At 33.0% G+C, this 22,820-nt stretch overlaps 2 protein-coding genes across 5 annotated transcripts in view; one reads left to right on the top strand and one right to left on the bottom strand.

The window, feature by feature from the left end:
• Positions 1-1,606: 1,606 nt before the first annotated feature.
• The window catches only part of LOC140445488 (uncharacterized), a 54,203-nt gene continuing 32,989 nt past the window's right edge, over positions 1,607-22,820 (bottom strand). For 3 of the 4 annotated variants that reach the window (XM_072537535.1, XM_072537538.1, XM_072537537.1), the window contains exons 3-9: positions 19,404-19,831; positions 13,647-13,821; positions 11,829-12,143; positions 10,083-10,233; positions 5,197-5,341; positions 4,928-5,080; positions 1,607-1,901 (exon numbers count right to left, since the gene is read on the bottom strand). In XM_072537535.1, the coding sequence (XP_072393636.1) occupies positions 1,782-1,901; positions 4,928-5,080; positions 5,197-5,341; positions 10,083-10,233; positions 11,829-12,143; positions 13,647-13,821; positions 19,404-19,831 (1,487 nt within the window). In that variant the 3' untranslated portion in view covers positions 1,607-1,781. The remainder of the gene's footprint in view (positions 1,902-4,927; positions 5,081-5,196; positions 5,342-10,082; positions 10,234-11,828; positions 12,144-13,646; positions 13,822-19,403; positions 19,832-22,820) is intronic. The other variant, XM_072537536.1, reaches the window with a different exon arrangement.
• On the top strand, positions 7,282-9,472 carry LOC140445489 (uncharacterized). Its single transcript, XM_072537539.1, has 2 exons — positions 7,282-7,504; positions 7,563-9,472. Exons 1-2 carry the CDS (start codon positions 7,285-7,287, stop codon positions 7,727-7,729), a joined length of 387 nt encoding a protein of 128 aa, XP_072393640.1. The 5' UTR covers positions 7,282-7,284; the 3' UTR covers positions 7,730-9,472.

Genomic DNA, 22,820 nt, shown 5'->3' on the forward strand with positions numbered 1-22,820 from the left:
TTTTAATTTGCTGTTCCTTCTTAGAGATCATCATACATTTTGTTTTCTTAATGTTTAGTGAAAGTCCGTATCTCTGACTCACTTTTGTGATTCTATTTATTAACTCTTGGAGAGCTTTATAACTGTCAGCCAATACCACCGTGCAGTGGCGCACCCAGGGGGGGTTTTGGGGGTTAAACCTCCCCCTTACTCACAAATTTTAAGGACTTAAAATGGTGGAGGTAGCACAAAAAAAATTTCGGTGCCCAACCAAACCCCCCCCCCCCCCACAGGAAAATTCTAGGCCACTGCCACCGTGTCATCCGCATATCTGATGTTATTGATACATTCTCCGTTAATTCGAATTCCGGCTTCAACATCTTCTACTGCTCCTTAAAAGGTTTCCTCAGAGTTAAACAGCACGCATAGACGATATTTGATTCCAGTAAAGATTGCTAATATTTTTTAGATCACAGGTGTTTATTCCAATATTTGTTAATATCTCCATCAGCTTGTAGTGTTTTACTGTATCCAATGCTTTATGGTAATCAATGAATCATACATAAATATCGCAATTCACATCTCGACATCGTTGACATAGCACTTGCATGCTAAAGAGAGCCTCTCTCGTACCCATTGCATTCCGAAAACCAAACTGTATACGGCTGATTTTTTCTTCGCATAGTCTATATATCCTCTGACGTATGATTTTTAGAAATAACTTTAAAATGGATACAGGATACAGATTTTGTTTTCTTTGGTAGAGGAATAAACGTTGACTTCAACCATGATCTTGGTATTACTCCGTTTAAATATAATGTCATTGAATATTTTTGTTGATCGTTGAGTACCGTCGGTGTTAAATAGCTTTATGAGTTCAGCATATGCATTGTAAGGTCCAGAAGCTTTGCCATCTTTTAGTTGTGATATTGCTTTTTCCATTTCATCTGATGTGACGGGTAAGTGGTCATTACATATGTAGACGGAGGTTGTTCGGACCTATTATCATCAAAGAGTTCTTGTATGTATTTGGCCCATATGCATATTTCTTGACTTTTATCTGTGATGATGTTCCCCTGTTGATCTTGCAGTTTGCTAGCTGTGTTGGATTTTTGAAGACCAGCTGCTTGTTTCACCTTTTTATGCATATTAAATGTATCGTGTTTTTGTTCCAACAACTCTACACTTTTCATCCTGTTTTTTAACTAATTTTCTTTGACCTTGCATATTTCGGTTCTTATTTGTCTCTGAATATTTTTGTACATTCTTTGATTTTCTTCTTTCTTCCATGAGTTGCAGTATATTGTCATTCATCTAACTTTTTCTCTTCTCTTTATTTTTTATTAGATGTTCTTCTCTGATCTTGTTAAAGGTTTCACATATATTCTGGATTCTGGAGTGATTCTTCTGGATCATATGATTGCTTCATGTTATTTAGCTTTTAGAAAGAATTCGTGCGACTATCTCCTTTGTTTCCTTATTTTTTAGTTTTCTCATATCACATTTTTTTAATATTCTTTTTTGTATCCCTTTTAAATCTAAACCTAAATTTACCAATAACAGGAATATGATCTGACGATAGATCAGAAAAGAAGAAGTGAAGAAAATAATAAAAATACAAGTAAAATTATATAAAAAATATATAATTCCTCTAAAATTCTGTACAAATGTACAATAGGTACAAACAATCAAATTTAATAAATTATTAATAATTAAAGAGTATAACAAAAACTGATAATAAAGTTTTTTAATGCACTAAACAATTATTCACTCTCATGTTATATGTACACTTGAATCCGTGCTCAGCTGTCTAAAGGCTCTGCAATTATTAGTTCATCCGGTTCTGATGTACTTATTGTTATCATCATTTTTTCTTCGTTGCTCGAGTCGGAAGACGCTGATTGGGTTGAAGTTGCAGCTTCCTACGAAAAACAGAAAATATTTTAGATACACTTAAATCAACATTAAAACAAGTCAGTTAAGATTCTTATATAAAATATACCAGTGTTTAATATGCTATAGGGTATTTCATTAAACCTATTATGCAAAAAATCAGTTTTAACAAGTAGAAAAAACAAAAATGTTCCTTAAAAAGAAGAGTGGCAGAAGGATATTCTCAGAAGATATTCGTTATGTGCAGCTGGCGGGAGGGGATATACGTCACGTTTAAAGCGCTCATATCGGTCAAATTTGTCATCACCGTAAGGTTCGCTTGCCATTATGCTAATTTCAGTACTCTTTTCAGTACTAAAAATATTAGTTTACAAGTCGATTTAATATGAAAAATGTGGGTTTGTGTTTGCAACTATCTTAATTTTAATTAACATGTAGGCATACGCTCTAACAATTTTGCATTGATAACCTAACGGATGAAGTTTGTTTTATGATTAGAGTAAACAAAACACACAGGTAAATAATGATGGTTAAAAAGAAGTTAAAATTATGTGCAGTAGCTTTAATTGTAATAATGACGCTTAAGAAAAAATTTATACACTTCTTAAAAAAACGTTTAAGAAAAGAAATATTAAATATGTCGAATGAAGAATTATTAGTACAAGACCCTTTGGCATATAAAAACTTTTTACGAAGGAATAATAATTTGTTTAAAAAATTATTACCACCAGTTAAGAATAACCTCACTTTTAGTTAATATTTCATCATCTTTATTGCAAGAAATTAGAATATGCTATAATTTTTAGTACTGAATGGGAGCGCGCATGTAATTTGTAGATACTATACTACTACAATACTATTATAATTATTTATATATTTACAACAGTAAATCTGCATTTAAAATTGCAAAAGTGAGGTTAGAATTAAGATCTCAAAAAATGAATATTGAAATAATTACTGAAATTCGTTTTTAGTACAAATAAACTCTGTAATTATATTAATTAGTAAATAAATATAAAATATATAAAATGTTGAAGGGAAAGACATTTAAAATTTGATTTCACGTATCACCCCTGTATATTTTCTTATACGTATTTCATCCTAAAAGGAATCTTCGGAGCGACTATTTACAGATGCTCTAAACGTGAAAACAATCTTTCCTGTCGCAAAGGAAGCAACGCTAAAATGGCTTCGGTATGGACACAATAGTGGCATCTGATAATAAATCACGAAACTCGAAATCGGAAGATTTCTATTTGTCGAAACCAAATTCAGATTTTTTGCTTTAATCTGTGCCTTCTAAGAATTTCAAGGCAAAACAGACGCTGATAAAGATGTAATTAGAGAAATGGGGAATCTACAATTGCATTCCACAACATATCTCCTCAACTAGGCAAAAATCCTTGGCGAATTGGTTTCTATTACTCAAAAAGAGTATATCGAAATAAAAGAAAAGACAGTTAATATGTAATTTCACGTATAGTGCCTCTGTATATTTGCTTACACGTATTTCATCCTAAAAGGAATCTTCGCGACTATTTACAGATGCTCCGAACGTGAAAACAATCTTTCCTGCCGTAAAGGAAGCAACGCTAGAATGGCTTCGGTATAGACAGGAAACTTAAAATCCGACAATTTCTAATTATTGCCGAAACCAAATTAAGGTTTTTGCTCTAATCTGTGCCTTCTAAGAATTGCAAGGCAAAACAGACGTTAATAAAGATTAACGTTTATTGACGTTGATTGATAAGACGTTGACAATTAGAAATCTTTCGAGTTTCGTGATTTATTATCAGATGTCGCTATTGCGTCCATACCGAAGCCATTTTAGCGTTGCTTCCTTTATGACAGGAAAGATTGTTTTCACGTTCATATCATCTCTAAATAGTCCCTCCGAAGATTCCTTTATACAAAATACGTATAAGCGAATATACAGAGGCACTATACGTGAAATCAAATCTTAACTGTCTTTCTTTTTATTTCGATATACTCTATGAGTACTAAAAACCAATTCGCCAAGGATTTTTGCTTAGTTGAGGAGATATGTTGTGGAATGCAATTTTAGATTCCCCATTTCTCTAATTACATCTTTATCAACGTCTGTTTTGCCTTGCAATTCTTAGAAGGCACAGATTAAAGCAGAAATCTGAAATTGGTTTCGACAATTAGAAATCTTCGGATTTCGAGTTTCGTGATTTATTATCAGACGTCGCTATTGCGTCCATACCGAAGCCATTTTATCGTTGCTTGCTTTACGACAGGAAAGATTGTTTTCACGTTCAGAGCATCTCTAAAACAGTCACTTCGAAGATTCCTTTATACGAAATACGTATAAGCGAATATACATAGGCACTATACGTGAAATCAAATCTTAACTGTCTTTCCTTTTATTTCGATATACTCTTTATGAGTACTAGAAACCAATTCGCCAAGGATTTTTGCCTAGTTGAGGAGATATGTTGTGGAATGTAATTTTAGATTTCCCATTTCTCTAATTACATGTTTATCAACGTCTGTTTTGCCTTGCAATTCTTAGAAGGCACAGATTAAAGCAAAAATCTGAATTTGGTTTCGACAATTAGAAATCTTCGGATTTCGAGTTTCGTAATTTATATAAATTGTTATTATAGCTCTGTTCAAAAAATATGCATAATAACCTAATAAAATATTTATAATATATAAATCCAACTTATGTGTTTGTAAAAATATACAAATTTTGAACTGTCAACAAATCTATTTGTAATACATAAATACTACGATAACGTTATTTATATATAAATAATTAATATACAGACAATATTTACGATTAATTACAAACTTTTGATTTTATTACTGCAGATTTATAAATGTTTTCAATGGTGTAAGCCTTATGGTGATGATATAATAACCAATAGAGGGCGATACTTGTTCAGCTGCACGGAGCAAATAACACTCTATGAAGAAAATATTAACACTAGTTCGGTTACACATTACTTAGAGGATATCAGCGTCAATGAAATGAATATTATTTAAATATTGAAAGAAGCTGAAAAGTACTAACGTAGTGCTTACTTACTTGTGAATAATTCACGTGCGTTATGGCATATTTGATATTATTTTTGCTGTCCGTTATCCAGACTGGTTTCATGTCAGTCTCTTGTTCTGCAGTTGACTCAGGCTGATCTTGATCCCACGATTCGTCTTCTTGGTCATCAGGAGTATCCTGCTTCTGTAAAAATGCAGTTACTATTTCGCAAACGAGTTTGGTCTTAAGTAAATCCATGAAGAACAAAAAGAATACGTCAAAAGAAAACTAAAAAAGTGAAATAAGAATCGGAAACTAACCGTTATCCTTTGTTTTTGGTGTGTTTTAAGATGCTTTGATAAATGGTCTGATCTCATAAATTTCTTACTGCACTCGTTACACTGGAACCGTTTTTCTCCGGTATGCGTCCGCCTATGCCTTTGTAATTCGTCTGATCTCGTAAACCTACAATAAAATACGTTTATTAATACACCACGTCATTCTTAGCTTTACTGCATCAATTACAATTCTACAATAGGTAACTCTCTATAAAACTTTTATGAAATTTACATAAATCTACCAAAATAACTAAACACATACGAGGATTGTCTGATAAGTACTTCCTAGCCTTACCGACCGATGACGCCACTGTCGCAACCGTTTGTACCGGAGGCAGTTGACATTAAAGGTCAGACGTTCGAAGAAAAATTTATAGAAAGAAGTTCGACAGCGATATGTGCTCTCTCTGCTTTTGTTTAATTTACAAGGTGTGGAAGACAGAACAGAAGATATAATTACTAACGGAAATTAACAACTCAATATTCATACTTCTACCAGCGTTAACAAACCATAGTGAACAAATGAGTTTGAGAAAGTTATTACAAAGAAAACCAAATGGATAGTCGGCAGCAAAAACAAAAATATAACTAACAATCTAATTGATATCAGGAAAATGGAGAAATAGTGGAGAGAGTACAATCATACAAACATTTAGGCTGTTGGGGGAAGGAAAAGTAGGACTTACCTCAGGAAATCAAAAGCAGAGTAGAGCAAGCATAACAACATTTAAGAAGATGCAAAAGAACCAACAGAGAGCTAAGAATTCCCTTCAGAATGCGTTTATTAGGTTTATTTTTATTTATTTATTTAATACACGGGATAACAGTTTAAATTACAATATACAATATCACAGTTAGGATTCAAAACTTGAAATTACTTATAATATAAAATCCATATTAAAAAGTTTAACAAATGAGACTAAAATCGTACATACTAAAAAAAAACAAACAAAATATAACAAGAACAAAATTCAACAATCCCAATATACATATCATAAAGCAAGAGATCTTTTTAACTGATTTATAAAAGTTATATTGAAAATATCAAAATCGAGAGCATTTAATAGCCCCATGTATCTCCAATGAGTTGTGAATACCACAGGTTGTTTTGTGGAAAGAAATATTGAAAACATTGTGGTAACATAGAGCTTGATGGGGAACATTAAAGTTAATCTGTCTTAACAGGTTTGGACAATCAATAAATCCATGTATGCTCTTATATATAAAATATAGCTCCTGACATATCACGACAGTTCTACAACAATATCTCCACAATATCTCAAAAATGTATGCTAGACCCTTTCTATGGTATCAATATTGTTCTGAAAATAGGGTGACCAAATAACTGAACAGTATCACAAAATAGTTCTAACCAAGCAACAATATACTAATCTTGTTGAATCAAGAAATACTTGCAATTCCTAGTAAAGAAACCAAGAAGTTTAGATGCCTTTATTGAAATAGAGTTTATGTGCTCACAGAAAGTAAGTTTCTCATCAAAAATAACACCCAAATCCCGAATAGAAGAAACATAAATTCAGTTTGTGATTATTGATAGTATAGCTTGTTCCAATTCTACAGACTTTACGAGAAAAACTTTTAAAACAACATTTTTTTACATTTAAGTGGTGTTTATTCTGATTGCACCAATTTTGTAGGCGGTCTATAAGTCATCTTGTAGCAAGGCTTGATCTTTTAAGCTATCTATAACTTTCCAAAATTTCAAATCACCTGCCAACATTAGACATTTGCTATTTAGGAAACAGGAAGTAATGTCGTTAACCTTTGGGTAGTGGCGCCACTGTGTGAGAGACCGGGTAGACTGTTTTTTTGATGTTGGTATTAAAAAGGTTATTGTAAGGAATCGAACGTTTCAGTACCTTCATGTACCGTTGTGACTGACGGTTAGTCGTCGTGTGACCATTACAGTGTAAGAGTGTGCTATAGTAAACGAGCTTTCGGGTGTATCAGACCGGAGCCACTAATATCGATACAAAAATATTCCGAGGCAAGCTCTTAGATATTTGTGCATTTCTCTAATTATAATTAAAATATTGTTAGATTTTAGCAATGGGGGATTACGAGCACGGACAAGCTTACTTGCAGAAACTTTTAGAAGAAGTAGGACTAGATAGTAGTGATATTGAATCAGTGGCATGCGAAGATGAACCAGAGGAAGAGGAACAGGACATTGAGGAAGTTACAAATCACGACAGTGAATCAGAGCAGGAGATATCAGATGCACATGAAACAGTTGCGGTTCGTCAGTCTACTCGCCTTTTCTATATAGGTATGTTAAAAAACTAGAATATGTATTAGCAAGTCATGCTAAATTTTTATTGTTTTAGGCAAGAACCGTACAACTCACTGGAAGAAGCATCCTCCAAAGCCAAGAACCACTAGAACAAGACAGGATAACATAATAATTCGCTTACCAGGGCCTACAACAAGTACTAAAAATTTAAAGGATGCTGTCCTTTTGGAATTTGGAATTATTTTTTGGATGGCACGATAATGGGTATCATTGTGGAAAATACAAATAAATACATAGCCTCCAATTAAGAAAACTATTCGCGAAAGCGAAATGCTAATCTCACTGATGAAATGGAAATCTGTGCTTTTATAGGACTCTTGTATTTATCCGGGCTAGGTGATTGTAATCGTGCAGTGCAGAAGATGTTTGGAGGAGAGATGGTTATGGTATATAAATTTTTTATCTTACGATGACTCTACAAAGGTTCTGATTTCTTCTTAGTTGCATTAGGTTTGATGATAAGGAAACACGTGCAGAGCGATCAAAAATTGACAAGCTAGCTCCCATTCGTGTGGTGTTTGACCATTTCGTAAAAAATTGTCAAAATGGTTATAATCATTCATCATTTGTTACCATTCCATCAAAACCTAATAAATACGGACTCAAGATATTTGCAGTTTGTGATTCAAAAGTATTTTACACTTCAAAAATGGAAGTCTACGTGGGATCCCAACCCGATGGCCCATATAAATTTTCTAACAACCCTAGTGATGTGGTTTTAAGATTGTGCAAACACATTTCTGGTTCACACGTTAACTTGACAATGGATAACTGGTTGCATCAGTTCCACTTGTGGAAAAGTTGCTTCGGGATTACAAAATAACTACTATTGGAATGCTAAGAAAAAATAAAAGAACTACCAGTCGAGTTTTCAAACTCCACTAAACGTCCAATCCATACTAGCATGTTTGGCTTTACAGAGGATATCACAACCGTTTCTTATATCCCAAAGCAACGTAAAAATGTGATTTTAATATCAAGCATGCACCATTATGATAATATTGACATAAACAGTGGTGATAAATCTAAACCAGTAATAGTCACTACTCATAATAATACAAAAGGGGGTGTCGACGTTGTAGATAAGTTGTGCGCTAGTTACAACTGCTCCCGGGAGAGCAGAAGATGGCCCATGGTGATATTCTACACATTATAAATGTTGCAGGAATCAATACTCAGGTGATATATAAAGCAAACAACGGAGATCCAAATATACGGCGACGACATTTGTTAAGATTTAGCAAATGCATCGGTTCATCCACATTTGAAAAGGAGAGCAGCTCTTAGTAATCTTCCGAGGACGCTGAAGCTGAGACTTATGGAAGTAACTCGAAGTGATGCACCGGAAAATCAAGAAATGCCATTATCTGCTGGAAGGTGCACCTACTGCAGCTGGAGAAAGAATAGAAAAACTCGTTTTTCCTACAACAAATGCATATATGTGTTTAGAGCATATCACAGGTATATGTCAGAATTGTAGGGAACTACAATAAAAGTATATAGTTTTGTTTTTTTGTGGCTATTTGTTGCATTTATGTTCATTTCCGTAATCTTAAACTTGTAAGAAACTATAGCGCCACTACCCGAAGGTTAACGAAGATATTAAAAAGAAGTGGAGAAGTGTGGCCTCCTTGAGTAACTCCAGATGTTACTGAGATACTGTCAGCCAGATGACAACCTATTTTAACTCTTTGACTGATGTTGTTATGTCTTTAACATTCTGGTACATGGAATATGCTCCAACTGCTTGCTCCTTGCTCCAACTGATTATGCAGGGAAAGATCCAAGGAAAGAGAAGCATAGGGAGGCGTAGAATGTCATGGCTGCGCAACCTGAGAGAGTGGTACGGATGTACATCAAATGAACATTTCAGAGCAGCCGTCTCAAAAGTCCGAATAGCTATGATGATTGCCGACCTCCGCCACGGAGATGGCACTTGAAGAAGAAGAAGATATGGAATGGAAGTATGAACTCTCACTGAAACAATGTGTAAAAGAAATGAGGCTTTAAGATTTGGAAGTATTGCCGAATGTTGAGAATATCGTGGATGGACAGAGAGTAACGAATGAAGCAGTTTAACAGCATCTAAACAAAGAAACGTTCTGAATACCACCTAATTTCAAAAAAAGGACAAAATTGTGTGACTTTGCCCACGTGATGAGAAATGCAGGGAAAATAGAAGGGAAGAACACGACACGACGAACATCCTGGCTTCAGAACCCCCGCCAGTGGTATGAATTCAGCATCAACACATTATTTAGGTCCGTTGCGAACAAAATAAGGAGCATGCGACTGCTCGCCAATGTTCTTGGAGGAGAAGGCACTTAAAGACGAAAGAAGATAAAATCAGTCTTATTACTTACAAAAATAGTTTCTTTAGTTATTGTTTTAATTTTATGCCCAGATAACATGTTCCTAATATGAAGAAGGGCAAATCATAAAATTTCATAAAATACTTGTAATTCAATTATTTGTCAAAAGTTTCAATTTTTTTTATATAAAAACGCAATTCAAAAATGATTTTAAAGTGAAAACATATTATAAAAATAAATACCTTTTACCACAAAACAGCCAGGTACAAACAAATGGTCGTTCGCCAGTGTGCCACCGTAGATGAGCTCTAAGATGACTTGTTTTACCGTAGACTTTATTACAACCAGGTATATGGCATATGTGTTGTTTCTTTCTGTCTGTGTGCCGTTCACCTAAAAAATCAGAATAGTGTTTAGAGTCATAACCTTAAGTAAAATAAAGATCACGCTATTCTTGTCTGCCTAAATACACACTCTATATGTGCTGGAATTTTAAATAACATGTATAATAATATCGTTATAAGTTTGTGTATCTTTTCAATGTTTTTATTCTAATCGATAAAAGTACTGATTTCCATCAAGGTTCTGAAACTACTTTCTTGTGGCATGGTTAAGTTAACTATTATGTTTTTTACAGGATTAAGCCACAATTATTGGTTGTGATTGTGATGAAAATCATATTTTTAACTAACTAATATTTATACGTTGATGCTAACACACACGTAGGTACGTTTATTGTGTAGAATTAGAATCGTTACACCATTATTAAACAAATTGTTGCTGTTATGTGCAAATACATTTATTTGTAAAACATAGTTATATACCTTACATGCTGCAAATTCATGTTTTTCTGGGCTGAACTCTATCTAGTTTTGTGCCGCGAGTTTAGAGGCATTTTAACCGTTTAGAACATTTAACGTGATTTAACTTTCATCTCAAAATTATAAACTTTATAGTGTATTTGTGTCTTTGTTGCTAATTATTATTAACTTGCTTTTATGAATAATTTTATTGATTCTATATTTTTTATAGTATCACCTTTATCTTTTTATATAATAAAAATTATTCTATTTCTTTTTTATAGTTTGTTTATGTAGCAATCAGCAGTGAGTCATTATTCAGATATTCTTTTGCGTTTATTCTTTTGCCTTATCGTACCACACTGCCGTTATGATTCACCCGTAGACAAGGGGTTTTCTTTGATACAGATATCTACAGTTTTGGTTTGTTAATTTATTCACAAGTTGTAAAAGCAACTATGCTGATAGGTTTGTTCTTTGTTCTTATTGTTCAAAGACTTTGTCGCTGTGTATAATCTATAACTATTCTCAACCTTAGATATTTTTTTTGTATCTTTGTTACGCATATTTTAATTTTGTAGGTATTAATGATTTAGGAGTAAAAGTATATATAATATTCTGTTTTATCTCACATGCTTTAAATATGGATTACTTATAGTCTTCCTGCTTATTTCTTTGTATATCGTAATACTCAATTCGAAAGGGGGAACCAGAGATTGAACTTACAAACTTTATACAAATATGTGTGGAATGTATTGGAACCTCACTAACGACTATACGTTTGCAAGTACTTGACATTGATTTGCAAGTAATCCGTGTTAACTCCCTGTTGTTCATGCAAATATACTCTGTTGTCCGCGTATATCAATTTTAAAATGTCCCCGATAGTTACTGATTGATTGCAGAATTACTTCCTAACCGATACTTGATATTTTTATCTTCGAATAAGTAAGAAGATGATGTAAGATAAAAATATTAGATATTAAAGATATTGTAAAAACAACTAGAGAAAACAAAAAATAAAAATATAACAAGACAAAAATTACTAAGTAGATAACATGACGAAATTATACGATAGAGTACGTTAGGAACTTCTAACCCACGTGTTTTAAAAATTATGTAGAGGAAATAAAGCCAGGCTACACAGAATAACCGGCTGTTCAATAAATATAAAAGTAAGTAACATACCTTCTTGACAGTTCGGACATGTACACGCCACCCTCCTCACCCTCTGTTTCTGCATGGCATCTTGATGACTAGTATCGTTCTGCATTTGAATCGAGGCATTGTTATCCGAGGTAACCAGCGTTAGTGTTGGATTAATCTGACCCGTGTACACCGGCGTTGCTGCAGGTTGAGCCACTGTGGGTTGAGTCGTCGTCGTAACCGTTGGTATTACTTGCCATTTGTTAGGATCTGTGGGATCCTGTTGGATATGTTGACCTACGGAGATTTGAGTGGGGGCCGCTGCTTGTTGAGTTATCACTTGTACATTACCTAAACCTTGATAAATACAATTATTTAGTAAAAAATGTTTCATAAACAACCAATTGTTAAAGATTTATAAAAAATTCCGAAAGATATTTATTATAAATTACGTTAAATGTTTACTCAATTTAATTAGTACAATTAAAATCTAGAGCACATTTTAACATGTGTGTCTTATTTAATAACACTTTCGCTACACTTCAAGTTAGCCTTGTATACTCAGTACCTTTGTATAAACATTATTTGACCTAATAACCAATTTCTTATATAATCGTAAACAGGCCAGCAATGGGGCAGTCGGTTATTCATTCATTACTCGTATTTCAGTCTAGTCGGTAATTGTAATGTGAAAACCAACTTATATAAATAAGTAATGTCATCGATACGCTATTTCATGTATATAAGTAGCGAATAAACGAGATACATAACCATTTAATATATTAATCAACCTCTCCAACAAGTCAAAATGTAAATGCTTAAAAAAGTATCGTCAACCCATTTAGAGATTAACATGGTGGCGATACGAGAGAAGACAAGATCACAAGAAAATATCTTTACCCTAGATTATTTTATAATATACAATGTCTAAAGAATTATTAAAAAAACCTGTACAGCTGCTTTTACACATAATGTGCGAGTGTTGTCTTAATCTCTTGTGTTTTACGAGAGTATACAATAATAATATGATTTTCATGTTATATATTTGATGTCAAATGTTGTATTTTAACTTTAAATACTGCCTCATAACACCCAGGGTGAACATTGAAAATGGCTCAAATAAAATAAAGTACAAACAGATGCTATTAAGCCAGAAATTACGCAGATTTTTCTTTCGTCTCAAGCACTTGGTCGTGAGACCTTTGTACCAAACCCAAACAACCCTGTGCTCTAAACAAAAGCCACAATCTCTTTTAAAACGAGTTTGAGAAGTTTATGAGTATATGAATTTTTTCTGGCTACATAGGTCCGATCTACAAAATATACATGTTCCAATTTTAGCATCAGGTATACCAATAATTAGGTCCCATCTCCAAAAATTTAGTCCACCATTGGATGTTAAACTTATAGCTCGAATAACATTTCTTTCGTCTGTATAGATTTCCTTTCTGTCTCATGAGTGGAAGTGGATGGTGTCCACAGTCGGATCAGATTTGTTACCATTAAACTGCATCAACCTGCACGATGAAGTTGGTAATAGGCCTTTCGGTGCAGCTTGTTCAATTCTACCCCGGACTCCTTGTTCCTTTATGTCTCTTCGGATCCACACTTGTGCTCCAGAAAGTACGTTTGTTTTTTTTAATTTTTTGTCAAAAGATGACCCAGTTATAAGTCACGATGGACACCGCAAACTTTTTTTTTTTTCATCTTGTAGCTGTCATTTTCTTAAATTTCAATATTTTTGTACCAAAATTTCAGATAATTCTCTTGAAATGTTTTACTATATTATACTAATGTTATAAAACGCATGTGCATAATTCTAATATTTAAGAACATAACTACAGCTAACTGCTTACATACCTGGAATATTTTGTATATTTGGTATTGCTTGGATATTAGGCACTTGAATAATATTTCCTAAATTTCCTAGATTTCCTACTGTAGCACCTCTAACTTGTTGAAGATTTGCCGCTGGGATCACCGTAAATTGTTGCCCATTGGCCCCTGTGAACGTCAATTGTGGACTTGTGTCAATCTAAAACAAATTATGTAACTTCATTACTAATTAAGAATACCAATGTTGCCTTCATCCAATCTTAGATAATCAGTAAATAATTTCAAAAAATCTTGAAGAGTATTGCAAAGAAAATGAGTAAGAAAAAGAAAGTGTTATAAGATAAGACTAAATAAAATTATTGATCACCATAACAGTAAAGATACGAAAAAAATAGATAAATAAAGAAACAACAATATAAAAGAATTTAAATTTAAGATAGATTCACGTTTGTGTTCATCGAGTACAGGTGGTTAAGTCAATAGCAAATGGATAAGAGTTTTTATCGTTTTTAAAAATGTGATAGCAAAAAGAACCATAAATTGGCTGATAACTACAAATTATATAGGTAGGTTTATATTATTTTAGTCCAGGTATTATCTGTTCTTAAACACTCACTTGGGTGAATCGTATATTATAATCTTAGTCTTTTCTATAATCTTTTTTGCTTAATCGCTTTGAAATATTATTAGGAATGATAATTTAACTATGTGTAAACTTCAAAAGGTGAACTAAATTTTTTATTATTTTATTTTATTTTTTATTAAGAAATGTTTTTTCTCCTTTTGATTGATATATCTCGGCAGCTATACATTTTAGAAACAATTTTTAATGACAAAAAAGTTTTACAATTAAATTTCCTATAAGAGAAAATTGGTATAAAAGTATTCGAAAAACAATTCATTGAGTGACTCAGAAAACAAAAAGTTGCCAGTAATAACAAACCGATCGCTGTCGCATAGTTGTTGGCAATTTACGGCTGCATTTAGAAAGTGTGCTAGGATGTCCGGATCATTCTCAGTAAAGAAATATTTATGAACCTAGTATTTCATATTTCATTGAAAGACACTGACCGTGAAAGCCTTGATCGGTCGACAAAATGATGAAATCACTGAAATATCCAATTGACAAAAAAGTTTAATTCATTTTGAACTTACATTGCTCGTTATTGTTATTATTTTATATAGCAAAACCTCTTAACTCGTGTAACAGCCCATAACTCGTTTGTGATAATAACACGGGTAATGGAACGTTAGACACAATTTAGTAAATTATAATTATTGACACTTCAAGGTCAAAGCATCATAAAATGATTACAGCTAGAATTTATGACAGAGACAGAACGTAAAAAGATATTTGAACAGCTTGAAAGTGTAAATTATTCTTAAAAACTTCAACTTATACTTGCAAAAAGTCTTACAATACTTAAAATAATACACCAGGATTGTGCATTGTCTATGGTAGAATGTTTTTCAATACAAAGTCATGTTGTTTCAATATAATGCGGTGATCAAAGCTTGGCTTTTTCTTAGAATAAAAGTGTTTTCAACGGTGATTTATACATGATATTTTATTAAGATAGTTGTTTCTTAAGTATGTTTAACTACAGTGGCTCACAGCTTAAATGATGCAGTCGCTACTCAATGAAACTAGCTTGTGTGAGTGGCTCAATATTTATTAGAAAAAAATTACACACCTACTGAAATTAAATTACTGTAAGTCTTCTATATACCAGAATTAAATACCAATAAATATTTAATTATTTTATGTATGATTTTGATGTCACAGCTAAAATGATGCAGATGAGATGAAGCATTACAGAACTTATCAATATGAAACTCGCTAAGTAGGTGCTGCATTAAATTCATATTGCAGTTCATTTTGTTTAATTTGACATTAAAAAGTATTTTTTAATCGGCAAATAACAAATTATTTAAGAATGGGTCGCCGAACTACGATAAGTGAAAGAAATTTAATTACTACTCAACATAGAAATGGATATAGCCAAAGAGACATATCCAAGATGGTAAATAACAGTTTAGCACATTGTTGAAAGTTACCGAAATGAACGTAGAGTGGACAATAAATTAAGGTTAGCTCCAAATAAGATTTTTACCGAATGTGAATAAAGATGGATTGTTAGGGAAATAGCAAATAATCCTTAAAAAAGTGCACCAAAATTGTGAGATGAGGTGGAAAGACAGTTGGAAAAACGATGTAACCCCGAAACAATTAGACGGATATTACGAAAGAATATTCTACGTGGTCAAACTGCTAGAACTAAAGCTTTTATTATCCAAAGAAACAGGCATATTATAGTCGGACAATTTTCAATTAAAGGTGACTAATCTACAAATTGAACTAAACGGTAGCGGCAACCATGTAAAATGTCAGCAGTAAATTCTTACCGGGGTCATTTTTATTGTGTATCCTTCGCCCATGTAAATATGTAAAAAAGTAAGATAGTTTCATAAAAATCTGCCCCCGTAACAATATAAATTGGTGCGATTCACGAGTGTATAGTGAGATAAGTTCATTGAATAGTTTGAAAGATCGGTAAACTTATCAATATTTTACTGGTCTATATACAGTGTAGGTAAAAGTTTATGGTCGGTATTGTAGAATTTAACAGGATATTTAACACAGATATAAAATCATATTTTCAGCGAATAGACAAAGACAACAATCATATTTCCCCTTGGTCTCCCCTCCACGTTTCTAATAGACTCCCATTTATACCTAAGAAACAGCGCAACGTTGCCTTATTAGATATTTTAATTAAGACATTGAATTGATTCAAAAAATTGGCGATCAGTGGCGCGGTTATATTACCATTCAAAACTGGATGATGATATTAAAAACAAATTGACACAAATACTGGTACAAAATTTCTTAAATCCATGAGAAATTTACAGATTCGCATTACTATTTGACAAAATTGTAACCTATTTCCAATAAAACAAGATAATTTTGGCAGCATCGCCATTCATTCATCCTCTTCAATGGTAAACACGTTAAGAGACAGGTTCAACGGTATGCTATGTATTTTAGAGGTGAGTCATGTACGTTTTTATCGTTAACGAAACTGAACCGTTCTTCACAAACAAGTAACTTTGATTGTTTAAGAGTAGTTTCAAATAAGCGGGTACATAAACAAACATATTGGCTATTATCGTTTATGTGTAGATGTATTGAAGTGAATGCAACTAACAAAGGATATATTTATTATAACTTGAAAAATAAATTAAACAATACAAATAGTAAATAGTACTTACATTTACATTACACATTATTATTAAATCGCAAATCGTCTAAATTGACATTTACAAACCTAAGTTTTTATATTGTTGCGTCATAATGCAGTTTATTATTTTTATTGGGAATAAGGCACAATGCGACTTTAAAATAAGCTTATTTTGATGTTTAGATTTCCAATTCGGAAATCGTACTTAAAATACGAAACATGAATAAATTTTATTTATATAAAACGATTTCCGAAGTGGAAATCAAAATGTTAAATTACACTTATTGTAAAGTAAAATTGTGGCATATTCCTAATAAAAAACAGTAAGCTGCCATTTAAATCAATTCGACCAAATTTGATTATCTTGTTATTGAACATTGTTCAAATACTAAAAAGACAACAGGTCAAATAAAACCAATAAGTTTGGCAACGTTGAACTTCCCCTTTTATATTATTTCCACTAATGCATTTTCGACGATATAAAGGGCGGACCTAATATACCTCTCTCTTTTTAAACAGGTGTTTCTCACTCCATCTCACGTAAGGTCCATACCGACCATAAACTTTTACCTATACTGTATATATTTACGTTCTTAGAAAGAATGTGAATGAGAAAAATATGATATTTTAGTTTATTAGTTCCCCATTTAAATGTGCATAGGCGTAGTGTGTTCTATTTCTTGGGAATATATTTATTAAATAGACTTTATTATTAACTTTAAAATGGTTTTGAGGTAAGTAAAGTAAATTTGAGGCAAGTTTATTATTTATATAGTACTAACCCATTAACGGCCGCTCAATATACAAAGAGAAATTTGACAATTAATTTATTAGAAAAACACATAAATTAAAACTAATTTACAACCAAAAATATTTTTTTTCTCATTTTCAAGGAACACAGTACAATTTTTAATAAAGGAACACATTGTATCTTAAATGTAAATTAAATTTTAAGTTGAAAATTTTCGAAACATTCGGGGTGTAGATGCATTCTACACCTTTTACATAAATAAATAGTATTACTTTTGCACATTCTTCATTCTTCTCAACTAATTAAGTTAAAAAAAAAACAAATATAACGTTTACAGCACACGGCAATTCTATAAATAGAGAATAATGTGTAATGATGAGATCGTATGATAAAATTTCGGATTGTTTATCTTAATGAAAAAAAGTATTTTCCAAAGTTTTCTGTTTTTTGAAGTTCTGTATTAGGTACTCTCTACTAAGAATAAAATTTTACTTTAATTTGTTAGACAACTATAAGATACCTGTCAAAAGACACATGATAATTTAATAATTATATCGGTCTTATGATTTAATTTTTACGTAATTACTTGTGTTTAAATAAATAATTAAATTTTTTTTGGTACGCCTCTGCAAAATTGATAAGTGGAATATGATTTCGTTGAAAAGTTATCGTTAAGTGCGATGTTGCCAAGTAGTCACCTTTAATTAAAAATTGTTTTAGTATATGTAGATTGTAGTTCGCCGGTGAGCATATTAACAAAGATCTGAGCTTTTAAAATTCAATAATATTTGCTGATGAAACCAAAATAAACTTGGAAATCTATCGGTGTGGGGAAAGCCAAATGAAGAACTAAAATTAAAGAATATGAAAGCTACGGTAACTCACGGTGAAGGTAACATACATTTTATTGAAGGAAATATAAACCATTATTATGTATTTGGATATAATAAGGCAGCATCTTGCTGCTAGTACTTAAAAATTAGGTATCAATAACAATTACCGGTTTTATCAGGACAACGATCCAAAACATACGTCATATCAGGTTCGTACTTGGTTGCTTTATAATTGCCGAAATGTCATTAAAACACCGCCCCAGTCACCAGATTTAAATGGTAGTGAAAATTTGTGGTTGGCATTAAAAAATAAAGTAAATAGTACCCAAATATTAAACAGAAATGAATTAAAAGTAAAAATTACTTTAGCTTGGGATACAATTTCTTCAGAGTACACTAGAAAGCTGGTCGACTGAACGCCTAGACGACTACAGGCTGTAATATTGATGATGAAGAAGGATTTACAAAATATTAGCCATCGTTTTTCAATGCGTGGAGTTTGTTTTCTTTATTAATTTTCTTGTTTTAAAGTTTGCATCATTTTAGCTGTGACATCAAAATCATACATAAAATAACTAAATATTTATTGTTATTTAAGTATGGTATATTTTAAACCCAAAAAATAGCCTTGTGTCATTTTAGAGTAATTTAATTTCAGTATGTAATATTTTTTATATAAATATTGAGCCACTGACAAGCTAGTTAGTTTTATTAAGTAGCGACTACATCATTTAAGCTGTGAGCCACTGTAAGTATTATTTTCGATAAGAACCCCCCTAGGAACTCCCATATATACATTTATTCTTCTGCTGTCCATCTTACTATGTTGCCAAATTTGCAATACGATACAATATCCAAAAAAAATTTTTTTAGCTGTATCAACTATCACCTTTCTGTATTTTTAATACAACAATCTGACTATACTATAATATCAACATAATAGAGAGTAACTTACTTGAGCAACCTGCGCAGTAGTCTGAGCAACTGACGTGGGAGTTTGTGGCGCGGCCACACTCGTAGCAATCTGCAACTGTTGTATTTGACCATTCGGCGTCAAAATATTCGCGAACTGCGGCTGTGTCTGAATGATATTTGGCACAGTTGTGGCGGCAAGCTGGACTGGTATGTGGAAGGTTTGATATACAGTTTGCCCATTCCCCGTAGAAATGGGCACTTGTATGGGTATCGTTTGCTGCATAGGGAATTGCACCATTTGGGGAATAGACGGGCGGACAGTGACGCTTTGACCGTTGGCAAGTTGAACGGTAGGCAGGTTCTGGAGGTTTTGGAGGTTCTGGATATTCTGAATGTTTGCAGGGATTACTGTGCTGGGACCGCGGATGATTTGACCAGGACTAAAGAGCTGCTGGGGCTGCTGAGCACCTGAAATCACAATCGATATTATACCCTGGCCGCTTAAAACATGGAATCGAAGGTCGCATGATCACTCAATGCAAGCATCGACAGGCGCTCGAAACTAGACCTTATGGGAAACTGTTTACACCGTCATTATTTGTGTCATGATACTATACCTTAAATATTTCATGTATCATGATTTGTGTTTCACTTTCGATGGCTGGTGAATTTTGTGAAAATGTTTAAAATTAATGTAAATCAATAACCTCTAAAAAACGGTATAAATATATTATAGCAACATTGTTAGTTCGTTTTTGTTGAGCGGTGTAAACGTGGGAAAAGTGGTAACATAGGAAGAGGAATATTTAAGAGTGCGTGCCATTCACATGATCATTCCATCTTTTCAGCGGCTTAACTATAGTATATTATATTTTACGGTGAATCCTTAATCGTTTTAACTTTTAATACTATATGTATATAAACTCCTGGTCAAAATTAACGCACCACTCATATTTTTCTCAATAATCTTTATTTATTGATAATTTACTGTGCAAAAAGTTGCCTATGGACCTTGTTTGACAGTGACAGTTGTTACGTAAGCTAATAATAGTCTTGATTTAACAATAATTTGTATTAAACTTCGTTTTAGACTAAAAGTGAGTTAAACTTTTCATAAAAAGTGCCGATTAAAGCAAAGTGCTTGTGAGAAACAAGCTTTTTATTGTGATATTTTTTATCACATGCATATTTGAAAGTTCATTTGCATAAAAATAAAATAAAAAATGAACCGACAAAGACATTTGTCAATGGAGGAGGCAGTACGAGCATCGACTCTCGTAGATGAAGGATATTCAATGAGATACGTTGCAGGTTTGTTAGGAAGACATCATTCCAGCATCAGTCGCAAGGTGAGGTGATATAATGAAACAGGGTCGTACCATCGAAGACCAGGTCAAGGGCAAAAACGTTGCAATAATCAAATTGATGATCGTTTTTTGAGACAACTTGCTCTCAGAGTTAGGAGAGTCACCAGCAATTTGCTAAAAAATGAACTAGCAGATGTTCGAAATGTCGCGATATCGTCTCGAACAGTTAGAAGACGTTTACATGAAGCAGAATTGAGCAACAAGAAACCGGCTAAAAAACCCTTCTTACCAGAGAACACAGGGTTCAGAGATTGAATTTTGCAAGTATGCATCAAAATTGGACCATCGATGATTAGAAACGAGTTCTTTTCTCCGATGAGACTAAAGTAAGCCTAAAAGCTCCAGATGGTCGTGAGCGTGTCTGGTGACGGCGAGGAGAAAGATTTACCAGCTGCAATATCTCTCCTAAAGTACCTTTTGGTGCTGGCTCTAAAATGTTGTGGGGGGAATTTGTTTTGAAGCTCGTACGGAGTTGATCTTCATACGTACGAGGTCTATGAATGCCCATTATTACTTAGACAACATTATTGTCGAACATGTAATGCCTTTTGCTCCGTTTCTTGTACCTAATTTTTTATTCATGCAAGACAACGCTCGTCCTTATGTTTCTCGACAGGTTATTGGCTACCTAAATGATGTTGATATTCCATTATTAGAGTGGCCACCTAGCAGTCCCGACATGAATCCTATAGAGCATCTATGCGACTATCTCAAAAAAAGATTCGAAGTCGTAGACCCCCTATTGCCAACCACAACCAACTCATTGAGGCCGTTATTGAAGAATGGGAGAATATTCCGCAAGTTTTTGTTAAACATTTGATATCAAACATGCGTCGACGGATAAATGCAGTCCTAAGAAGTAGAGGAGGACCCACACGGTATTAGTGTTGACCCAGATGCATTTTATTGTGTTACTTTACTGATTTTTTTCCTTTTTGCAATTTGGAGTTATGCTAGCTTATTTACGCATTTCCGACAAAAACAAATTTTTAAAGAAATAATAAGGCAAATTAAGGTCATGATAAAGTCATGTTGGACTTATTTGTAGGTTTTTATTATTATTTCAGTGCAACTTAGTTTTATTTTGTGTTCATATTGTAAATATTTAGATTATTTAAAGTGGTGCGTTAATTTTGTCCAGGAGTTTATATATATATATATATATATTGTTACGATAAATATATACTGGCCTAAATATATGATGACTAATAATATTCTGTTTTGTTGTAGAAATTTGGCGGAGGTTCTAGATTCAAAATTGTGGTGAATTCTCCAACTAGATATTTCTCGATTTTTCGATGCAAGACAAAGCGATCTTTCGATGCTGTTCTAGTATATCAGGATTTCGTATATAAATACAACATTTTTATATGGAGGGCCAGTTAATTCTGAACTCGCGCTCGCGAATTTGTAACGTACGGATATATATAAATTTGTCAGATAAGTTAATATAAATAAAGAAATAAATTAAATCCGTAAGTGTTATAAATATTGAACCTTTTAATAAATTCACAACAAATGGTGTCAGAGTGAGATCGAACATAAATTAGACTTATAATAATAATACAAGTGAATATAAAATAAATTGTGAAAATGGCTACGATTTATGAGCTGACAGTGACTAATTTAAGAAGACATCTTGAAGACAGAGAATTATCTTCCACCGGAAAAAAGGCTGAGTTAGTCCAACGACTAAAGAACGCTTTGCTAGAAGAAGGACTAGACCCAGAGACTTATATATTTGAAGACAAACATGATGCTGTCATCTCGTCGATTTCGAAATTGGAGAACAAAGTATCCGGCGACATCGCTTCTTTAGAAAGCAAAGTTTCTAACGAGATTTCTTCTCTGGAAAGCAAAGTCTCTGCTAACATCTCTTCGGAAATCTCTAAAGTCACTTCTGAGATGTCTGCCCTGGACGATAGAATATCTTCGTTAAAAAACCAAGTTGCTGCCGATAAGTTGGCCTTCGAAGAAAAGATTAAAGAGATGGAAAGGAAGATGGAAGAAACAGGGACAGCAGAGAGAGGTAACAATCCGATTACAGTGGAGATAAAAGAAGACGAGACGAAATTTAAGTTGGAGACACG

The sequence above is a fragment of the Diabrotica undecimpunctata genome, chromosome 7, assembly GCF_040954645.1.
Source record: "Diabrotica undecimpunctata isolate CICGRU chromosome 7, icDiaUnde3, whole genome shotgun sequence".
In the NCBI taxonomy this organism is placed as follows: Eukaryota; Metazoa; Arthropoda; class Insecta; order Coleoptera; family Chrysomelidae; genus Diabrotica; species Diabrotica undecimpunctata.